This window comes from Lichenostomus cassidix, chromosome 1Aa (genome assembly GCF_008360975.1).
Source record: "Lichenostomus cassidix isolate B80296 chromosome 1Aa, HeHo_3.0, whole genome shotgun sequence".
NCBI classification, from domain to species: Eukaryota; Metazoa; Chordata; class Aves; order Passeriformes; family Meliphagidae; genus Lichenostomus; species Lichenostomus cassidix.
Window position 1 is genome coordinate 6,311,728 of NC_139480.1, and position 17,791 is coordinate 6,329,518.

The 17,791-nt window shown below is 43.9% G+C and overlaps 1 protein-coding gene across 3 annotated transcripts in view; it reads left to right on the top strand.

The window, feature by feature from the left end:
• The window catches only part of CAMK1D (calcium/calmodulin dependent protein kinase ID), a 209,881-nt gene that overhangs the window by 177,499 nt on the left and 14,591 nt on the right, over positions 1–17,791 (top strand). For all 3 annotated transcript variants that reach the window (XM_085082821.1, XM_085082831.1, XM_085082839.1), the window contains exons 6-8: positions 1,517–1,592; positions 9,698–9,810; positions 11,545–11,623. In XM_085082821.1, coding sequence (XP_084938947.1) covers positions 1,517–1,592; positions 9,698–9,810; positions 11,545–11,623 — 268 coding nt within the window. The remainder of the gene's footprint in view (positions 1–1,516; positions 1,593–9,697; positions 9,811–11,544; positions 11,624–17,791) is intronic.

Consider the following 17,791-nt stretch of genomic DNA (forward strand, 5'->3'; position numbering starts at 1 on the left):
ATTAGCAATACGTGAACAGATCCATCCTTTTCATTGCTTATACATGAAGTGGTCCCAATTTGCTGGATGACTTGAAGATAGGGGTGGAGTTTAACCTGTGCTGCAGATTGAGGCATATCCCAGTCTTCAAGGGTCTTCATAATCTGGCTGTCAGCAATAATTTTACCCACAATTTTCTTCATTTTTGCGACATGTCCCTGGTGAAATTTGAGCCTTTCATCACTTGCATTTGTGGAAATGCCAACTGGATGCCCTGATCTGCCTTGTGCACTGTCTTTCTTCAGTCCCCTGCATGAGCCCTCATGCCAAAGCACTGGAAAGTCTTTTCTGTTTCTCATTATTTCTTCCTGTTCCATTCCTTGCTGGCAGTTTTGACCTTGATTTTGTTGATTTTTCTGGGTTAAGGAGATAAGTCTTTGAAGAGTCCTACCACTGCAACAGAGCATATGTAGAAACTAAATGTGGGGCTCAGGTTTTAATATATCTCTGTGCTTCACAATTTGTTTTTTCCTCTTCTTCAAGTAACTAACTGCTTTAATGTTGGGGAGACTCCTAGCAGAGGAAGGTGTGACTCCCAAGAAATACTTTTGTCGGGACTTGCGACTTCATGACTTTTTCCCAGCATTTGAACTCCAAATTATTCAAAGGAAATGTTGTGCTTTTTAAAACCCAGTGTGGCAAGTCTGCTTTAGGAATGCCACAATCAGTGATTTCTTGCATTATTGTGGACATTTTGCCTTGAAAAAAGCAAAAGCTTCTTTACATGAAAAATATTAGGGTCACAGGCTTTTAAAATTTACGTTTAAGCATTTGCACTGCAAGGTCCCAACAGGGAAAACATAATACTCCAGGACCCCAAACAAAAAATGCACCTCTTTAAGTCTCAGTAGTGTAAGATAGGAAAGCACATCCACAAAGACTTTCAATAAATGCCCAGGCTCTCACTTATAGCAAAATTCAGATTATGGTGAATGGTCTTAATTTCTGCCTCTGAGGTGTCTGTGTTCCCAGAGGCAGAAGAACAAATTACTTCCTCTGACTCTGACATCCAGCAGGCTTTGGAAGGCAGCTGCTGGAAGAAATGGTGACTGCTCTCCTTCCTCTCCTGCAGATGTAGCTTATCTCCTCCCTGACTCGCTGCCCTTTCTGAGCTGCCTCTGGAACTCCCTGCTCTGCTCTCAGGGAGAATGTGCATCTCTGCACCCGTGCAGAGCTTGGCCTCATTTTCCTCCTAAACAGGGAGGTGATGGCCCTCTGCCTCTCATGCATTTTTCTGTGCTTTGTTTTGTTTTCTGTGCCTGGAGACAAAAAAAAAGGTGAATTTACTCCGCTTTAGGAGTTATCCTTCTTCGTGAGAATATGACCTTCAGAAACCTCAGGACGTTTGCAAGGGCAAGGTCTGTATGTGGAGAGCAAAACAAGGTCTTGGGGAGCTTCAAGTTTTAGGGTCCTGCCTTTTGACCATATCCAGATGTCTGATCTTATAACATGTGCTTGTTTGGCTTTCTATTTTCAGCTCCTGAAGTGCTGGCCCAGAAGCCCTACAGCAAAGCCGTGGACTGCTGGTCCATCGGGGTCATTGCCTACATCCTGTGAGTACCTCATGAGTTTTCCAGTGTTGCACCTTTGGGACCTGCAGCTTGCTCTTCCACCATGGAGTTACCTGCTTAGCCTGGGGCAAAATATCTAATCCCTGCCACTTGTGACTCAGGGTAACATGTGCCCTGGACACATCCCAGTTGCATAAAGACTGAAATTTGGGCAAAAGTGATAGGAAATGAACCAGCTCCCTTCAACTGCCAAAATCCTTGCTCCCACCAGAGCCACACTGTGTGCAGTAGTGTGAGCTCATCAAGGTTGTGACATTATTGAAGTTATTGTGTCCCCTGCTCAGATTGACTTTGAGGAGAAACAAATCTGGCTGTGTTCACAGAGCTGTCACAGAAACAAATGTCTTTTCCTGACAGCATTACCAGTGCTATATTTTTTTTTTATTTTTCCCTTTTACACAACTGTCACAGTTATACAAGACTGAAGGAAAAAGCAGCTCCAGTGAGGCACAGCATTAAAGCATTCCTACTTTGTTCCCTTTTTCCTTATGCAGACATTTCATGGCTTGTCAACATGAATAACTTTTTGATGGTGCTGTAGAAATATTTTTGCCAGGACATACCTCATTGCTGTGCTATCCACTCTGTGTAATGTTCATTCTCTACATTTGCATTACATTTGCATAAATTATATGCTACCCAAAATAGGGGGGTTTTATATCAAATAGTATAGGAAGGCTTTATTTATTGCATGTGTGTTTGTTTATTTATTTAAACCAAAATCCTGCCTGAAAACATTAGTTTTATGACTGACTTTCTAATCTACATGAATATTTGAAAACTTGTTGAGTGCAAAACTTAAATGGGAATGGATTTCTCTTGGAGCAGCCATCAATAGCAGGATGCAAAAAGCTTTTGCTAAACAAAGCAAAAGTCAACAATGCTGATTCTGACTTTGTTTCAAAGCCCAGCGGGACCTGCTGCAGCAGTGAGGAAGAGCTCAGACATGCCAAAATACCTCAGAGACTGCTTCACAAACCATTCTCTAGTGCTCTTTTACGTGAGGATGGTGCATGCTGGCTCAAAGTTACCATTTTCCACAAGCAAACCAGATCATGGAAGTCCTAGGGTTTGGGATTTTTGATTCAATCAGTCCTTGCCAGCCATGGCAGGACACAGAGTCTTTTCTGATGCTCTTTTAGCACTTCGCTGAGTTCCAGCTTCAGAGAGGAGGGAAAGGAGGATGCAGGTGGGAGATAACACTACTCTGCCTCACTTCCAGGCTCAGCCACTGCATGGGTTCAGTTTATGGTCAAATATCCACCGTGAAAATATGTGTCCATCTGGCAGCCCATGGAAGGGCTGTGAACTGTTGCATGTGGCTGCCTGGAGATAAATCTGGCTCTGCTTTTTTCCAAGTTGTCAGTGCCATGTCTCAATGGCTCATGCGCCAAAGGTCCTTTTTTCTCATAGATTTGTAATTTCACTTGTTGCTTTCACGTGTTGTGCTGAGGAATAGGGGTGAGACAGTGACAAGTAATGTATCCTCCACACCCAGTTTATGAACATTTCTTCAACAGGTGGAAGATTTTAATCTCCTCCTCAATCCTTTCCCCTTCCTAAGCAAGGCTGCTCTTTCTGCAAGGTTCAGCTCTGTTTCCTGCTCTGTTTTCCAAATCAGCGTGTGTTCAGCTTGTCAAGCAAGGCATGCACACTCCTCAAATTTTAATTCCCTCTTTGCTATACAGGGAATTCCCAAACCATAAGGCTTAAATCATCTCAGTAAGAATGAGCCTCTATGAATGCCTGTTTGTAGGACAAGGAAACCTTTTCAGGGTTTCTGTGCTTCAGGTAATAAGGTCTTGATTTGTATTTTGTGCAGTCCAAATGAACAGCAATAATGCCTTGCTGTAGAAGGAGCCTGTTAATGTCTTTGCCAGACTCTTACAGCTTGGGTGGGATTGGGTCTGAGACCAAAGCAGCTCTTTCAATGTGTAAGCCACATCCTTCAGCTCCTGTAATAATCAGCAGCACTCCAGGACTCCTTTGCTTAGCCCCCCACAGTCCATGGCATCAGGGGCCCTGTGCACTTCTGCTTCTCCAGAGGCACTGGGCACCTCAACCCAGCCTGGGTGGATGCAAGCAGCCATTTCACCAGGGTGTGCTGCTCAGTTGCCTAAACTTGCATATTTAGTGCCATGCTGGGGTGTCCAGGGCAGCCACATGGATTTGGCAGATGTAAGACATTGCAGAGACCTTCCTTCTGGAGAAGCAAATGGATCCAAACTGGAGACCATGGACCATGTTAAAATAGCATGAGATGCCCAGGCTGAGGTGACTGGATTACAGCCTGCTCCCTGCTCAGAGCCCTGCTTTCACAGCGTGGATTCATCTGCTTTAGGATTCATTTACATCACTCTCCAGCCTCCCTTGACTCCACCTCTGCTGAGTGCAAAGTGATCTTAGAAAGCCAGCCCACACCTCACGTGTCCTAGTCTTGGTCTGGATCTCATCCTTGCTTCCAGGAATAGCCAGAAGTTGCAGATGTGGTCTCCTAAAAATGTGGATGTCTGAGATACAGTAAAAGAGAGAGAGGAAGAGGGTCCTTAGCCCTGCTGGGGTGTCTTACACCAGCAGTGATGGGCAGGGCTTTAACTCGTAGGTTTGTGGTCTCAGCAGTGCCACACCACCAGAGCTAACAGAGCCAGAGGGCTCCCAGTGTGACATGGCACTGAGATGCCACAAGGACCAGCAGCATAACCACCCTGGTGCAATGCTGGGAGTTAATCCTGCCCTGAGCAGGAGTTAATTCCAGCATGTCACTGCATCCATCCGGATATGCCATTTGCAGCTCCACACAGCTGGAGCTCCTTGCAATGCCTAAACCAATTGGAGACGCATTTTTGCACAAGGCAGTCCAAGCCAATGTCCTGCCTCACTCCTCACCTCTCCCAGAGGTCCTCACTGCCACTCTGGACAGACTGTTGTCATTTAAGGAGATGGAAACTCAGGGGAAACCAACACAGAAGCCAGGCATAAATTAAAGATGCTTTGAGCTAATATTACTGCAAGTGGTTTGAGTGCCTCCAGACGCAAGCTCAGTCACACTTGAGAGCCCTCAGTTTATGACACTGGAAGAACAAACTGTTTCTGTGGCACTGATGCTGTAGAGAAATATTTGTTTCCGTGATGTGCAAGGATGTCTTGGGAAAGAATACCTTTGTTTCAGTGCCAATCTCTAATGCTTCTCGTTAATGACAGTCAGATTGCAGAGGCTGCACCAGTGGAGTTTTTATCAAAACCTGTTTTGCATGAGAAGTCATTATTCACAAAAACTAATTTTAGAGCCTGAAATTTCCTGTTATTCCAGTTGCAGTATTTCTCAATTTGAAACAGCCTCGCTGTTGAGCTCGGTTTTCCACTTATCACAAGGTAGTTTTGATAATGTGTCCAGCTTAAAAATATAAAGCATAAGAAGAGTTAGAGACTTCACTGGATTCCCAGCAGCTGGATTTTGGACCTTTCTGGGTCACATAAGGGGTTCTAAAAGCCTGGAGAACTAAAATGCTGATTACATGTATACCTTATATAGAAAGGATTAAGTTAATTTATGCAAAAAATAGAAAATCATGTTTCAAAGCTGGAAAAGAACCTAAGGGCACAGAATGCTCTGCCTCAGCCCCTGCTTATTCATAGTCTTCTGCAACAAGTCAAACACATTTTGTCTTGAATTTTCTTCTGATTCTGTTCTCTGTTAGGACAAGAGAGTTACTGGTTTGTTATTGTTTATAAACAATTACATATCTGGAGATAAATCTTGGATCACACTTTCACACTTTGCTGCTGAGCTGCTTTTGATTTTCAAGTAGATGTCCATGAATCATCAGTGATGTTTGTCTGGAAGGATTAGCCAGGGACAGTGCAAAGTATATTATGCCAAAAGAAGTTTCCACCATCACCCTGGAGTCATCCATTGGGAAAAAGTGGTCAGTCATCTTGCTTGCTTAGCATTACACACCAGCCTGAGCAAGAAAATGAGGAACAACTTACTTGTTTAGCACTGGAAGGAGAAATAGTGGTGGCAGAGTACACAGGCATGTTGGATTGCTCAGGAAAACTCAGCTAACATTGGGAAGACAATCCCAAATGGTCATTCCTCATTGCTTGCTTTTTAATTTGTCTTTGGTTCCCTGTGCTGATATGCCCTTGTCCAGTTTTGTGGGGGAACCAGTGTCAGCCAATATGTGGGACCATTCCTGAAATACACAGAAAAAATACATGTGTTTATCCCTATAAATAGCACTTGGATGACTTCCCACACCATACATCTCAGGTCTTTGAGCACTTACTGACTTCTTTGTTCTAATCTAACTGTAAAATTGTTTGTAAAACTCACCCTGGGGGCTCTTGTTTTACAGGCTGGACACTGACCATGTGAATGAGTTATTTAGCCTTTAATATCACCCCCAATATATAATGAGAGCTCACAGGGGGTTACTTTCTCTGCCTGGTGAGGACAAAATGTTCCTGCTATTCCTCTTGTGCTCTCGGGATGACTTTTTGAAATCACTTCTGGCAATATCTTTCTCTTGTACATCCACCTGTGTTTTTCTTATCTGCATCCCATTATTTTTAAGGCAAGACTGGGAATAGGAGTTTAGGGGAAAATCTGTTGCTTATATGATAAGGTTGTTAAATAATTCTGAAAATCTCTTATTTGGTGAAACTGCAAGAAAATGATGACAACTAATAGCTGTCTGAAACTCCCCCAGGACAGTGCAGGATTTTTTCACATCGAAGACAGAGGGGTTATTTTTGCATTTCTGCATATCTAAAGAAAAGCAGCAGAACCTCTGATAGTGAGGTCATTTTTTTCACACAGAAATGTCCCAGCAGATGGAAATGAAGTCAGTGGGATTTTCGTTCTGTAAGAATTAACCAAAAACTCATTATGGACTTTGGAAAGTGGCCCAGTTGCTGGAAGTCCAGCAAGATTTCCTCCAGCCATAAATTGCACGATAGGCTGATTTGCTGGGGCTTTCCCATCCCTTCTGCAAAACCAATAATGTTAAACATTAAAGTAACATTAAAACTTCTGTGTCTTCATAAACTCTGTTTTTAAGGGAAAGGACAGCAAAGCTGCCTATATTTTGTCTCTCAACCCATTCCTGTGCCAGAGTGCCCCAATGTTCTCCTCCCATATGCCACCTCTTCTGACCTACAGGGCTTGCTCCCTTCTCACTCGATTTTTGGCATAGGTCCTCACTGATTTGCCTCCCAGAGGAACATCCTTGGGTCCCCCCTGCAGAAGGTTCATCCCATCCCTGGCCAAGTCAGGATTGATCAGCCCTTGCCCTGCACTCAGCCTGATCTCAGGTTTGGGGGGATCTCCCTGCCCATGACCTGTAATAGCAACTAACACTTCCCAACCTCTCCCCAGCAAGAGAAAAGCTGTGCCAAAAGAGGCTTTTTGCTGCCCCGTGCCCAGCTCCCAGCAGTTCTGGTGCCCTCCTCCACGATCCTGTTTCTCCATGTGCATCACCATGGGCTGCAGTGACCTCCTGGACAGGGAGGCTGATTCCCCAGAGGTGTAGATACTCAAGCCATGCAGAGGAGCTGGAATGAAAGGCTCTGGAGAGGCTGAGGCTCTTGCTGGGACTCGTGTCTCTGTGCTCCCCCCTTGCAGGGTTGTCACCCTCCAGCTCTGTGCTGCTCAGCAGTTTGCCCCTGCCTTTTGCTGCCACAAGCATCTATAAATCACAGCAGTCCTAACTTGTACTCTTGTACCTCTGCCAAGGTAATTAGTACAGTGCAATTTGAAGAGAGTTATTTCTCTCTCCAGAGCAGCCTGCCAGTGCCTCAGCATGCACAGCGCTGTCTGCTCGCCTTAAAATGCTTTATCAGAGCACTTTGGGTTTGTTTAAGGAAAGTGCTGAGGAAGGCAAGAAATTAATGAAGGGCTGTCAGGCTTCTTACACAGAGCCCCCCCTGAGTCTCCCAGGGAAGAGGGGACAGAGAAATGGATCCAAATACTTCTTTTTCTCCTGGGCATCTCTACCCTAGTGCTCATCTTAGCAGTTGTCATGCTGGTGCTGTCAGCTCCATCATTTCCCTTCAGTAAAGAACCCAAAATCTTGGGGGTTGTGGCAAAAGAGGAGGAAGGTGAAAATCAGTTTGTGTGCATTCCAGCCCAAGACTGTGGGGTGCAAGCACTGGTAATTCCTACACTGAAACATTACTACACTAATTAATTTAAAAATTCTTCACAGATACCTGTAGGGCTGAACCCTGATTGTGGATCCAATTTCTTCATTAAGCCACCAGATGTTTTCCCTTCGTTGTCCATGTACATAGTGGCTCTTTCCCATCTGCTTAAATTCAGCATTTTCAAGGACCCTTCTCACACACCACCTGCACCACAGGGTTTCACACAGGAGCACCCAGCCCAATGCACAAGCACATGCCCATTAAGTTGGTGCACAGTCCTGCTCTGGACATATGTGCTTGTCTGGCATGAGGTTATCTTATTGCTTTTGATAATGGCTCTCATCCAGTGGGACACAAATGAGGACTGGCTCATCTGCTCTCTGAGATAAAGAGGGAGATTTCTGGTTGAATCACAGTGGGTTCATTATTATGCTGCAAATTTCAGTAGAGTTCTCCCAGGTCAATATGGCTGTGACGCAGATCAACATCTCACTCAGTATTTAAATTATTTATCAAGCACACTGGCTCTTCAGAGCTAACAAAACATTGCTCCTTTCACCCTCAAGTGTTGAGTTGGTTCGAATAACCTCCAGGGCAGGCGGCTGGCTTTGGGTTATAAATAACTCAAGTATTTAATTTCTTGCAGTTCCCCCCGCCACACCTTGCCTTGTTGTTGCTTCTGAGCTAGATCTGCAGTCTGTTTATAATGGCTGGCTCTTTCCAGTTAAATGCTTTATTGAGATTGATTGACTCAGAGTCAAGAAAATTGTAGGGAAAAGATCATTTCAATACCAGCAAAGTATGTGAAAGAATGATTTAGACTGTAGAGATATGAGGAAAAAAATGTATCATCACTACACAGACCACAGAGGCAGGAAGGTCTGTTTAACTGTGAGCAGGATGGGTTTGCTGAAGCCTCAGAGGTAAATCTGGCACTTTGCAACATTGGTATTAAAACCTGAAGAAGGGATGTCTCTGCTAACATATCTGTGCAGAGTGGGACAGACTGTAGCCTGCAGCACCAGCTGGGTGTGAGGGATGTCTGACACATAAGTTTATCACAGCATTTGCTGAATGCAGTGCTGGATGTGCTTTTCCCACATCCAGCTTTGCCCCAGCATCTTGGCTGTCCTGCTCTCTGTGGCGCTGGGAGGATGCACCCTGAATGTATTAGCTCTAACTAGGCAAATAATGTTCAATGTCCCACTTGTCCTGGGGCTAGGTTTTCTGAGAAGTCTGATTATAAACCCTGAAAGCCAGGACAGGACTGTTAGCCTGAGGCAAGGCAGGCAATTGGATGTGGTCAGCAAAATCACTTGCAAGAGTGAGAAAGGGGGAAGCTCTCCCTGTGTCTGCAGCAGCAGCTACACATGCAGCCCTTGCAGGCTCTGCTGTAGAGTCTGTGGGCTCCCAGACATCCTTCTCACCGTGCCTGGGGACACAGAGCCCAGCACAACCTGCAAATGCATTCTGCCCTCTGCCTGAAAGCTCTGCAAGCCTCCTTGTCCCGCTGTGCACCAGAGATTCTGGATGTGCTGAGGGATAAGTGGGACTGATGCTCTGGAGATGTAGGGTTTAGCTCATGAGATCTCCTCTGACCACTTGTATAGGAGAGGATGGCAGGGGTCATGTCTGTGTAATAAAGCTATTGCTCTGGTTAAAAAAAAAGCATGCAGAGAGAGGCTAGGATATCTGCATGGGTCAGCAGGGGATCAACAGCACCAGATTTCCACTAATAATTCTTCTTTGTTCAGGACAGTGCCAATCTTCAGAAATGGGTTTGCATGTCCCTGAACAAGCTTCTCTCATGGTAGGATTCGCCTGTTTGAAAACTTCCTGGGGCAAGTCTTAAGCAGGAATTTCTCCTTCTCCCTCCCTCCTTCTCACCTTCTTGACAGAAATGGGTCTGGTGGTCACCTCTGTTTCTTGTTCTCCCTTAGGCTCTGTGGATATCCCCCTTTCTATGATGAAAACGACTCCAAACTCTTTGAGCAGATCCTTAAGGCAGAGTATGAGTTTGACTCTCCGTACTGGGATGACATCTCCGAGTCTGGTAAGTAGCTACCGCTCTTTTAATTTGCAACATCCATGCAAGCATGTGTGTCTATTGCATATATCACCCCTGGGCAGGAAAAATGCTCCCTCCATGAGGTGCAGAGCTTCTTTTAATTGAAAACCATTGGGAGTGTGCATTTCTTTTGGCTCAAATAGTCATGGGATTTTGTTTCTGCAGGAGACAAATTAAGTAATATTTTGTCCAGCCGCACACAGAGCACTAAAGCATAGCTGAAACAGAAGATAAAGATGGAAGGAGACTGTCCCAAGAAGAAAAAGCAGCTTTATTTCTTCATTGTATCCAAATGAAAAGCAGATTGTTTATGTGTCATTAGTAATAAGGTGGCAAATGAGTTTGGCTCTGTTGCTGAAACTGCACTGCAGCTCCAAAGCAAGACCTCAGTGTGTGCAGCACAGAACCAGTAAATTAATGGCTTTCAAAGGAGGCAGGTGAGCCGATCCAGAAACTGGGAGGACTGTCCATGTGGTGGATGTTCCCCACCCAGTGCAGGAGACACTTAACCCATAGTACCCTCCTGTCCCTGCTCCAGTCAGCCTGGCAGAGGGGCAGATACACCAATGTGTTGCAGCCAGATGAGCCTAAAGGCTTCTGGCTCCAGCATGGGTCTGTGTGTGGGGGTGACAGCAGGGGACATTCAAACTTGCACCTGCATGTGTCCCTGGCATTCTGTGTGGTCTCCAAGAGGTCACCCAAGCTCAGTGTCCTTGCTCTGTCCAACCCAGGGAAACATCTGCTGCTTCATGCAGGAGAAGAAATGAATTCTAGGAATATTTTATCATGTGAAAATATCCCTATAAATGCAGTTTTCTGATATATTAGTGCTACTGATTGAGGCAGGGGAGATAAAAATTGAGTGTTTTCATTATAAAGATGATTATATATGCTCTTATCTCCACTTAGAGCAACATTTTATGCTGCTTACATTTGCAGTCTAGATATCATTGTGATGGATTGCTCAAAAATACATGTGATGAGAAGTTTTTTTAAACTAATAAGGATTTTCAGGGAAAATATGAAGGTCTGCTGGCAGACCCTTCTGTCTCGTGGGGGAAAGTCCATCACCTAAATCAGCACAGAGATTTTCCTGCCATATTTGGCTTTGCTGTGGCTCCTTCAGCTACGCTGTCCTGAAATTGCTGGACACACGCCATGCTGCAATCTCCCTTCCTTCCATTATTGTGTCGATTAAAAACACACTGCCTCCTGCTCCAGAGAGTCCACTTTCCTTGCTAAACTCCTCTTAAATATGCAACATGCCCTCACAGCTGTCTGTGTGTGTGACTGCTTGGAATGAGCAACAAAGCTCCTCTTACTGTGGCGTCTGACCTCCTCTCTCTCCATCAGCTGACCAGCACCTCCCCTGGATGTGGCCACACTCAGACCACTGAGATGATGCAGCACGTGGCTGACCAGGGGTGCAGAAGCTGGCAGGGTTGTACTCTCCTGACTCTGAATTATCCATCCCACTCCTAAATATACCTGCAGGAGTAGATGCCTTCAGCTTTTATCTGCTATACTAAATAGCTTGGGTTTGGTTCTAAGTCACTTTGGTTATATCTATACTAATAAATGACAAATGACCCAGGGCCATTTTCTTGTGCTGTGGCCAGATGGCGCTTGATACCCTGATCAGTGCTGCTGGCTCATCATCTGGCAGCAGAACTGGGCATCAACTCCATTGCTTTCAATTATTCTCTCTTTTTTTTGCAGCTAAAGACTTCATACGGAATTTGATGGAGAAGGACCCTAATAAAAGATACACCTGTGAGCAAGCAGCAAGGCACCCTTGGTAAGCAGCACTCACTGCCCTGTCAAACCCTCAGGACAGAGAGCATCTTTTTACATTCATGGGTGGCAGTGGTTTTCCTGTCACATACTGTACTAACCTCTGTTACATGACTCTGCTTTTATTCTTACAACCCCTCGATTTTCCTGGAAAACTGTAATGGACTTTAATGTCATGCACCAACCTGTGTAAGGATTAGTAAAATGCTGAATTATGTGTGTTGACTGTAGTGCAGCAGAGGGATGTGCCAAAAAGATTAAAGTGCTTTAAGTTAAATGATGCCTTTGCATAGGAGTGACTTCACCAGCATTACCCAAGGTTTGTGTAGCTGGAACAAGGGTGATTCATGTGCTTTTGACCAGCCCTGAGTGACTGAGAGCATCATCCCACCCTGCCAGCAGCACCCACACATTGGGTTGAACTGGATTGAAGTCTTTCAGGGCAGGGAACATTATGTATCAAGTGAGTTATTATTTTTGATGCTATAATAGCTGCAACAGAAAAGAGTTAACAGCATGACATTTTCACCCCAGGTGTGCATTAGGCTAAGTTTTTATACTATCACAATTGCCCCAAATGCCACTTCCTTTTGCATTGTCTGTGAGACAAAAAGGAAATTTGAGAAATGAAATCCAGCTTTTGTGAGATGAAAAAAAAAAACCCAAACTGTTTCTAAATGGTACTGACCTGAGCCTCGGGAAATTAAACAAGTCAGTATTAGAAATACAGAATAAACAATGGGAATGCAACTCCCAGCAGAGAGTGAGGTGACCATTTGTACAACTCAGAGACAGATTTTCCAAAGCCTTACATCCAAGATACACAAAACGTAAGCAAGCAGCTCCTGGCCCTGCTACATCTGTGTTGGTTGCTGGAGTGCAACAAAGAAACGTGGCACTTGTAACACACACAGCTTCTGGGCCCTCCGAAAGGAACAAAATGATAAAAAGTGTTTTCATTCCTTTTTTGTGTGGTTTTTTTTTTTCTTTTGCACGTCATGGCCAAGGGCCAATGGAAACTCACAGGCTGCTCCATAATTCGTACTATTTTCCACAGAATCCAATCTTCCATTTAAAAACAACCCCCCAGAAGGGTTTTTCCCCATTTTTGTGGCAGGGGGTCTTCTTCTGCCAGGCTGACTTTGCCATCCAGTGGTTCATTTTCAAGACTTTAAGTTTTCACACAGTTCCCAGTGTGTAAAGCACAGCTCAGGGTCAGCCTTTGAAATGTCAGACATGCAAATGGCACTGCAGAAGGGAGGATGAAAATATTCCCCATGATTCCACCCCACATCCTGAATCCACCTCCCTTTGACACAATCTATGCCAGGGGATAACAGGACACTTTTACTGAAAGCAAAACATGGATGTTCCCAAAGCCATGGCTTCACATCTGCCTCCCCACTGTGCTCATGAGCAACATTCAGAGTCTCATTCCCCCTTACTCTGAAAAGCTTCCTGTAACATGGATATTGCAGTTATGGACATCTCTAGAGAGTTTGGAAGTGAGGGGGTTTTTTGTTTTGGGGTTTTTTTTTTTTTCTGTTTTTTTTTTTTTGAGAGTTTGGAACCTGTGGTGATAAATGCCTTTTTGGATAATCATGGCTCTTCACCCAGATATTATCTGTTATTTTGGAGTCAGTGATAGGATCTCCTTTTGCCAAAGCATTACTCAAGGAGCATTTTCCACCCAGATTCCTTTTGTCAGGAAATAGTGAGGTTTTTACCATTTCTTTTCTAACTCTAGCCATTGCATCTGTTGCAACGACATCTTCTCTTCTCCTTGGAAGGGAGGAAAAGCCTTTTCAGTGGAGGAGGAGGAGAGCTCTGTGGTTCCTCTCAGCGGTCAGCTGTGTCCTTCTCTCAGCCTGAGCATACTTAAGTTTTTAACTTCCAGGCTTGAGTTCCTCTCTCTCATGGTTGCATCAGTGTTGCAGCATTTGGAGACAGGGGTGCACATGTCCAGCCAGCAGAGAAAGGGTACCACACCCTTTAAAACAGGGTCATCCCACAGCACACTCCCTTTTCAGATGAGCATTGATTTTTCAGTGTAAATCCCCCTTAGCCACATCATCTTCTGTAGTGCCAACACGGCACGCTGTGTGTTCTCAGAAGAGAGCTACCTGAAACTGTTGGCTTAGTGGGAAGAGATGATGAAAGCAGGCTGAAGTGGTCCCATAAATTATATGTTTTTGCAGAGATCTTGTGCTGCAAGCAGCCCTTAAAGGCATCTCATAAAAGGTATTTTTTCTTGTCTGCACAAGCAACATAACTGGAGAAGCATCTTTGAGCCCTAGAGTTCTCATGAAGCAAAATCCTGATTCCACTGAGGCTAATGGGAGTTTTGCCAGACTTCAGTGAGAGTTGGGATTTGTCTCGTTTCACCAGTATAGCACAGGACTCCCTGAGTCACTCTTGCTGTGCAAATGGTAGATAATATATATGGTGAGGTGGCTCCATGTAGTAACATTTTCCAGCTTTCCCTTTTTCTTTCTCCTGTGAAATCTGCTGTAGTATCAGATCATTTGGATCTGCCACAAATTAGGAAGAAATCTATCAAATCATGAATACTTAATACTTATTTTATAATCTGATTATGACAAAAGTAATTAACTGTGCATGACATGGCTACCTGGCCATGAATTTTTTTTGTTCAAATGCGTAGTATTTGTGAAGAACAAACTGATTGCAAAATATAGCTTTTATTTTAACCACCATGTTTTCATTAAAACCTTCCAGACAGGGCTTGCAAGAACTGGATCTTGCAAGATACTTCATTTGTGCCTTTAAGGTTAATAATATCTTTGAATTTTGGGAAACTGCTCCAGAGTAGACAGCTATTCGCATGACTAAATGTTTGCACAGGATCAGACCCTAAAAAAAGTAAATAATTCTTCCCAATGGCCCACTTTTCTGCAGTGTATCTGCTCACCACATGCCTGCATTTACGTGATGTTTTGCTATTTATAATCAAATGGCCTTGGCAGGGGGATGGTATGTTAAACTCGGAGCTGGCAGAACAGGAGGCTAATCAGTGAAGTATAGTTGCTGAAACAGTACAATATTGGAGACTTGTTGGTATAATGACTCCACTCCTGCGTGTCCATTTACACAGATTTCTCCAGTTTAATATACAGGTGACTTATGCTTTCCATTGGAAAAGTTATTTATTTTACAGAGTATCTTTCAGTGGGGTTTGCACTGTTTATGGTGTGTTGCAAAGGTGCAATGTTCTGTTTAGTTGTTCCCACTGTGACTTTTCAGAAAGGACATGGAAAATGAAGGTAACAAAAGAATGGGGTGATTTTGCTGCAACTTGATACTTTTTAATGTTTCCCTGGCTCATATTAAAGACAGCAATTAAGTTTATTAAATATATGGCTATGTCAGAGCCCACATCCTGTTTAGGGCAGTGGCTTAGTCTGCGATGATTAAGGGTGAGCAGCAGAACCTGTTTTTTTCCATTTATATACTCATAGAACCATAAAATATCCTGAGCTGGAAGGGACCCACAAGGATTATCAAAGTGTGCTCCCCATCAGGTCAGACTAGGTCCTGCAGAGTCAAATTCACCCTCCAGGCTCAGATCAGAGGGAAAGAAAACAGTGCTCAGAGGGTGAGGACAAAATCCAACAGCTAGGAAGCTAGTGCAGAAGTTGGAAGGGCTGCCATGAGTCTATTTACTCTGTCATGCATTAACCAAGTGAACTTAAATGGGATTTAGAGCTGAGGGCTGAAGGCAGTTACGGCATCAAAGGCAATTTGGGACATCAAAATTGAAGAGTGATGGATTAATTGCCTCCATATAGAGACTGTAAATATGTAGACTGTAGAAGGGAGAAGGAGGCTGGGGCACCAGTTAGACATTGGTGTCTGCAGGGAGGAGTGTGGTCCTGGCCTGTCCCCATTGCTTGTGCAAAGGGAGAGAGGATCCTTGGGATGTGCCAACGTCCATCCATGCCTTCACTGAGGAGTCACAAAGCTCTGGCAAGGACTGAGCCTCTGCAAATTGTGACCATGACCCTGAGTGTTTATTATGTGCCAGAGAGCACAAGCCAGATAATAATTTCCACCCTGGGAAAGGCCATGGTTTACAAAGAGCTCAGTTCTCAGACAATATTGTTTGAAGTGTGAAAAGGCCTTCCTGAAGGGAACTGCTGATGTTTACAACATTAAATCAAACTCTTATCAAGTTCATCCTTGCACTCTATTTATTTTGGAACATCGCTGGCACAGTGTGTGTGTATTTATACACATGCATGGATGTGTGTGTGTGTCTGTACATATAGAAGAGTTATGATCCCTCAGCATTATCCATTACAGCTAAGTCCATGTTTCCTGTCATCATATTCAGGAGTAATTCCAAGCACTCTTTGGCCAGCACAGCATTTGAGTTGGCTGCCTTCAGAAGGAAGGTTCGGAAAATAAAGGTAGATGAAAGGCTCTGCCTGCCATTGTGGGCAGGGAGGATGAGAGAGACATCTGCTTGTTGCATGCTAGTGGAGAACTGTCCAAAAGGAAATTTGCTGGTTTGTCTTTGTTGGAGGTTCCTTTCAAAGCTTAGAAGTGGTGTGGCCAGATAAATTGGTGTGATAAGTTTCAACTCAGCTAGACAGCTAAAATAAATTAGATACTATGAAATAATATTTGATCACTAGATTAGATTCCTCTCATGTGCAGGATTAGATTTGTTATGGTTATTCATGAGAAATACCCTTCTTAACTTCAGTGGACATATTTGGGACAGAGAGCCATCAGACTGTGTCTCTTGGTATCCAGTTCTGTGCATTGAGACAGTTGTATATTTACAACTGGATATAAAACCAGTTTCAACATGAAGTCCCCCAAACCAGAGGGGATGTAGCTGCTGTCAGGTGCTGCAAAATGGGAATCCTGAGAGAAAATCCAGGTTCCACTTAGACTAATCAGTCCTTGCTCGGTTCTGGGTGATGCTCAACAGGATAACAAATGATGCATTATTCTGATTTGTTTAATAATTATGTTTGTATATGTGTGTGGTAGCTAGAAGCAATGTCTTTTAATGGGCAAACTAGTAAAAGGAAAAAAAAAAAAAAATCCTTGGTGCTGACACAGTTAACTTCAAAGTTAACTGCAAAGCCAGAAACTATTGTTCAGGACTAGATAAGCATCAGTCTGATCAGCTCAAGTTGATTACAGTTTCTCAGTGAAAAAGGAGCTGATTTCTGCAGGCAAAGGATATTTGTGCTAGGGTGGGAGAAAGAAAGAAAGAAAAAAAGATACTAAGGTATTTTTGTCCTGAAAGGAGAAGCAAAATTGTTTATAGCCTGTGGACTTGGAGAGTTAGGGAAATGTGGAAGGGTAATTATAACATGAACTAAAACCAGTATCTGTTAAATTTCATTCATTCTCTTCTCAGCAAGGGAACTGAAGTTCTTGATTGAATACATTTGGTATAGATGTGAGGATGCTCACAAGACCCACCACAGAGTAGATCTGTGTGCCCAAAGCATATCTCCTTTTACATATCTACCAGTTGAGAGTACACAAGATGTGACTTCTCCCTGCTCACCTCCACCCCTTCTGTATCCTTAAACCCCCACATCTCCAGTGAAGCACCAACAGCAGAGGGATGTTAACATTGCTCTTGTTTTCCTAGAAGTAAAGCTATACTATAAACACTATAGCACCACGAGTATTTCATAAAGTTACAAAACCCTCCAAGTGCAAAATGCAGTCTGAAAGCACAGTGCTCATGTTCCAGCTTCGCAGGATTAGCAGGGTAGTTCTTCAAAGGCGGCTTGGAGAACAATCCCACTCCTGACTTTGGCAGCTGAGGCTGAGCTCTGAGCCACACCATTCTGCATACCAGCACGTGTTTGAACAGCTCCTGCTGCACTAAATTAGCCCCAGCAGTGCTGTTATTTTGCACTGATTAAAAACTATCATCTGCAAGGTGCTAATGTTGCCGAAGAGACCTTAGATGTGGGATGCTCCCACTGCTGTAGCATCTGAGGGCTTCACAGGATCTCCGTCCATCCCCTCGTGAAGTTAACAAATACTATTCTGCCTATCTGGAAAACACCCAAATACCAAGACTTTTTTCCTGGAATTACAGGAATTGCATATTGAACGTAGAGTTAGGGGTAGTAGAAGGCAGTTTGTGAACTACTGGAACCAGCAATTTCTTATT